The sequence below is a fragment of the Etheostoma spectabile genome, chromosome 20 (assembly GCF_008692095.1).
Source record: "Etheostoma spectabile isolate EspeVRDwgs_2016 chromosome 20, UIUC_Espe_1.0, whole genome shotgun sequence".
Classification (NCBI taxonomy): Eukaryota; Metazoa; Chordata; class Actinopteri; order Perciformes; family Percidae; genus Etheostoma; species Etheostoma spectabile.
The window spans coordinates 20310003-20315567 of NC_045752.1; the positions used below are offsets into that span (position 1 = coordinate 20310003).

Genomic DNA, 5565 nt, shown 5'->3' on the forward strand with positions numbered 1-5565 from the left:
TCTCACCTGATCATCTGTTATGGAGGAGGGGGTGGAGGATGACTGGGGTGTGAGGATGGTGGGAGGTGGGTCTCAGGGAGGGGGGAGGTTGAACTGATGAGCGGGATGAGGGGGGAGGAGCAGGTTGGTGGGCTGATTGTTGGTGATGGTCGTTGAAGGCTGAGAAGGGGGGGAGGGGGAGTAGGCCAGGGGAGGTGTGAAAGAGGGGGCTGGGGGGTGTGAGGACGACAAGGGGGCATTTAATTTCGGTAGATCATTACCAAGTTGACAAACATTTTGTAAGACTAAAGTCTAAAGGGCTATATAATAACATGTAGGCATGTCAATCATAAGTTTTGTCAAGATATGATATATCAATCCTTTGGACAACAATGTGATAATTGCTGATATCACAAAGTATGGCGCAATACAGTTTGGATTTTATTCAATTCCGGGGCCTGCAATCTATTTAAGTCAATATTAATTCCTATTATCACAACCCGTTCTATATATATCAACTCACGAAAAGCAACTAAACTACGATTTCGACTCAAGGAGACAATTTAAGCTACATGAGATGCAACGACCGTCACTCTCACTAGCCACTTTGGTTCCAGGTCTTAAATCATTTTTAACAGGTCTTATCTTTTCTACGTCAAAGTAACGCTACCTCTAATGCTCTTTGAAATGTTCCCGCAGCGCTTTAAAATGTTTGTTTATAATTCTGAGCTGCATTACTATTACAACTACAAAGGTGACCAACATGCAATCGAGCCACCAGTCCTATAATGCCATTGAGGAGATCAGGGAATTGTTTCACTTTTTTGTGAAATAGGTCTTATTTCATTCATAATGGCCTTAAAAAGGTCAGGTGCAATGTAGCAACCCTGTAACAGAATTAAGTTACTTGTATCATACTGTAGTCAGCTTTACTCAAATAAAATTTAATAGTGGCTAGTGAAAATGCTGAGTGGCTAGTAGCTAGCCACATTAGCTGGTGAGCAAAGAAGTTAATGTCAAGCCCTGGTTCCATCCCTAATAACATGTACAACTTTTGTTTGACTATTTCATTTCATAAGAGATGCAGGTCAAATCCATACTACATACTAATATACCACATGTTTATCATCATAGTGTACTGTTTTAGCAGTTAGTATGTTGGCTGTTTCCATTTCCTTATGTAGAATGTAGAATAGTATCCATTACAAATTATTGCACAATATTTAGATATATATTCTACTTAAAACTTGCATAGGTTTAACATGTATTATGATTTTGGGACACACTGATGGATTTTAAATGTAGTCAAAGTGTCTTTTCCCCGACAGGAAACAAACTGAGTCAGTGTGTGAAAGCTGCCGATCAATAACTCCTGCCTTTGACAAGGATTGATTTGGAGAAACAGAATCACAGCTGAAATAAATTGGGTCTCAACCCTCTCTCGATCTCTCTCTCTCTCTCTCTCTCTCTCTCTCTCTCTCTCTCTCTCTCTTCTCTCTCTCTCTCTCCTCTCCTCTCTCTCTCTCCTCTCTCATCATCCTCCTCACGTGTGTCTCAGTACAAGGTTGTGGGCCCCAAAGGAAATGGAGAGGCTGTCACCTCCCCCACTGACACCACCCCCACTCAGGAGAACCCGCCTTTCTGAACGCATCCCCCCCTCTGCCTCTTCCTCCTCCTCGCCGCCACCTTCCTCACGACCTGAGACTGTACTGTTATTGCCTCACATCGCAGAGTCAGCCCTCCCCCTCACCCACTCACCACCACTCCGATGCCCCGAGGTCTGTAGACGCAGGCGGACGGGGGTGAAGGACTCATGGGTTTGGGATGGGATGAGCGCTTCCATCACTACTGGTCCCACGGCCTCCAGTCCTCTGCCTTGCTGTCCAGGAAAAAGGAAAAATGTCTAAACCTGAGTCATTTCCAGACCTCGTTACCTTTGTTAGCCTCTGCTTCCTTCCCATCAGAGCTCTTTGATAGTCCATATGAGTCAACTGTTGTCTCCTGCACTCTTCACAAGCCTTTTTTTAAGCAGGGAGTAACTCACCTGGCTAAAGATAAGGCTAAAAGGCATTATTAAGAAGTCAGGCTCTTAAACTCAATGAGAAGTTTCACATTTAATTCTGGGATTGGGTGGTTGTTAAGATAACGCTGCAGTTACTCTGCAGGTGCATTTTATGGGCCCCAACCGGATCTCTGCAGACTGAGGGCGGGGGAACATTTCACAGGTGGTCTATACTACTAGTTCTGCCTTCTTGTTTTCTGACTACTGTAGTGTACTTAAATCATGCATTCACACTGTGACCACATACTATTGTCACCACACTACCCCCAGTTTTCTCTAAAACTTGTACAGTTATCTTCACAGCTCAGTGAATGCCCGCCGTGTGAACGCAGGCTACACCTGCAGGTTAGTGGTTTGACTGGGGGGGGGCGTCCAGCACATCTCACCCCTCTTAGACCTTCTACTGCTACATGCATGTGCATATTTCATCTCAGTTGTACCATAATGACCATGCAAAGAAGACCGAGGTCTCGCGTAACACACTAAAAACAGCCCCAGGATGTAAAAATGGAAAAAACAATCCTCAAACCATTTTGTATTACAAACTATTTTACACTGCTTTGCATAATGTTTTTACATAACTTTTATCAATATGTATAAATATATATGAAATATAATAAATATGGTTAATTATGCTGCCAAATGGTAGTAATCAGGTGTGGTGGTAAAAGGGGGGGCGAGGCTAAACAAACTTCAGTGGGTCAGTTTCACAGACATGACTTCTTGTCAGTTTAAAGTACATGTGTGCTCTGAAATCTGATAACATGTCTGCGAAGCTGACTCGTTAAGGAGCTGCAGTCGTTTCGGACAAGAAGGGATATTAATCAAACTGGTTTCTTTTGACAAACTGGACCTGGGTGTGCTGCCGCAGCATCTTTAATCTGCCATTGGCAAGTCAGACTAGAAACCTGTCAAGGGTTGAATAGATGTTGAAACCACTTTGCCCGTTTCTTTTTTCCCCTAGTCCAACTGGTGTTCCTTCCTTCCTACACACAGAACTCAGTTGGAGACGATGCGTTGCTTTGTGCACTACCCGGTGAATGTGGACGCTTCTCTATCGGCCTTAATCTCTTCATTACATGGTTCACCTATTAGAGCTGGTAGAAAAGCAACGGTTGTTGGTTTGTTTTTCCTTTTATGTTCCATTTCCTTTAAAGGCTCTCTAAGCGATTTCACACAATTTTTTAGGCTCCCTGGTAGCTAGCAGATAGTGAGGAGATGTTTGCTGTGACACAAATATTGTAGCTTAAAAAAACACGTGACATCGCTTAGAGAACCTTTATGTTGTATAGACTTCAGGTTTTGTTGAAGAGGAGATAGCATTGAAATATTCAGATTGTGATTGTCCGACACGCCACAAAATGTGTCATGGAAAACTTGTTGCCATAAAAAAAACTTTACCCACAACCCCTTACTGCACACACACACATGCTACTAAATGTGCTGATAGCACACACGCGCTGCATGAGGCCAAACTAACACTTTTTGTACCAAATCACTGTAGCTCTTATTGTTGTGAGCTATATATATAATTATATGAAATTGTGACCGTCACGTTTCTACTAAAAAACGAAGGTCGAAATGTTTTTCTTTCTTCTTATTAAAGTTGCTGATACAAGGCTAACATTGCTTCTGGTGGTTTGACAAAAGGTAACACTACAGTAAGCAAATTTTCCCAGAAAAAATACAGGGCAACTCTTTGACAAATTGCCAAAAAGCGTTGGTCAGTCTCAAACTATTGGTAGACTTTCTCAAGGCACTGAAGGTTTTTTTTTTTTTTACCTATTGCAGCTACAAAATGTTGCTCTTGTATCCTGGCTCAGCTTCAGTGCAATGTCTCAAAATGTCCAAATGTTTATTATAAACTGAAAATATGAGTTCTTATATACATTAAATGTTTTCAACAGTGTAAGCCAAAACCTCCCAACCAACAACAAAGAGCGGTCAGTGGCGGAGCTGGGCTTCAAAGAACAAACATGAAATGACAATAACAGCGCTTCACAACAAACACAAAACATCCCGGCTTCAAAACTGCACAAGTGTATTTTTTGTTTTTCGTGTTATTGTGTTGTACATTTTGGTAGTTAATATATTCCCGTTAGTGAACTTGTGTTTTCTTTTGGCTTTTCCTTCTGTAAGGAAATTTGGACTTTTAGAGAGGATTTATTTGTACAAATAATTTGTCATCAGTTTAAAAATAAGTTGCCAATGTTTAAATATCTGTTACAAAATTCTCTCTTTCTGCCTCTGAATTTCAAAGTCTCTGGCTTTCTGCTTCTCCAAGACGCGTACTACAAGAAATATTCTGAAATCATTTACTTAAGAATCCTAAAATCCTATTTTTCTTACACAAAGTGGATACATTCCCTCATACTTAAGTGCTTTTTGTAGGGCAATTATATCTCACTCTGTACGAGAAAAATACGATTTTAAATACTGAATTGAATGACTTATTTTAAGATGGATTTCTTTTTTCTTTTTCTTTTTTTGCAGTGTAGCGGTCGGCTGTTTAAAGCTGCGATCGGTTTTGGGGGACTGATGGATAGATATTGGATAGATGTTATAAGGAACTTTTGTTTTGGGTGCCAGCTGCTGCACAGGAGAGTAGAGCACTTCAAGCTTTATTTAGGCCCTGGGCCTAGCTGATATAGTGTATCAAAAGGGATCAGATTTGGAAGACTATGGTGAATTAATTTGTTTTGTTGTATATGTTTGGATATCAATAAAGCATTCCTTTAAATGATTTGAGTGGTTTTTGGTCAGTATTTTAAATCTGCCCTTCTTGAGATCTGCTTTAATTAACACAGAATTTACAAAGTTTATTAATATGACTAATGCTAGAATCTGAAACTGGATTAGTTGTCCATAATATTTTGTCATTGTTTTGGATAATTTGTATGTATAAATTAATACATATTTGATCACAAAAAACAATTTGTATATAAATTGTCATCTGTAGTCTGAATTTGATGGGTTCTGTTTCAAAAAGAAACTAATTGGAAACATTTTATTACAAATTCAATGATTGGCACTGGGTCACATTTACTAATTTGGGAACTTTTTAAGAAAAACCGCGGTCTTACAGAAAGCACCTTTAACACTTGATGCTGAATGGGTGTCGCCATCTGTGGGACCTTTTAATTTATGATAATACTAGAGTGTTGTGATTGTGCATTCACTATATCACTAACACTACATTGTGTGTGTGCGTGTATATATGGGCTTAATAAAAGGTCTACACAAATTAAAAGTATGATACAGTAGTATTACAATTACACAAACTGATCAGTAAGATATGAATTCAGTATACTTTGTACAGCTGATTCATTCTTACTAGTACCCATGTAATGTTACACAGCTGTTTGCAACATGGCTCGATTTGCAACAGTTTAATTCGATGCAATCTATGGTAACGCCCCACTTTAAACCACTGTACAGTCTGTGGTTACAAGAAAGTGTAAATAGCTCTGTAAAAAATTAAACAAAACAGTAGTTCCCTGACCGGGAATCGAACCCGGGCCGCG

The 5565-nt window shown here is 40.0% G+C and overlaps 1 protein-coding gene and 1 long non-coding RNA gene across 21 annotated transcripts in view; one reads left to right on the forward strand and one right to left on the reverse strand.

The window, feature by feature from the left end:
- LOC116669994 (tumor protein D54) overlaps window positions 1-4735 on the forward strand; it is a 32970-nt gene extending 28235 nt beyond the window's left edge. For all 20 annotated transcript variants that reach the window (XM_032500195.1, XM_032500183.1, XM_032500174.1 and 17 more), the window contains one exon: window positions 1538-4735. In XM_032500195.1, the coding sequence (XP_032356086.1) occupies window positions 1538-1624 (87 nt within the window). In that variant the 3' untranslated portion in view covers window positions 1625-4735. The remainder of the gene's footprint in view (window positions 1-1537) is intronic.
- LOC116669996 (uncharacterized) overlaps window positions 1-5565 on the reverse strand; it is a 19048-nt gene that overhangs the window by 12949 nt on the left and 534 nt on the right. The window lies entirely within an intron of this gene.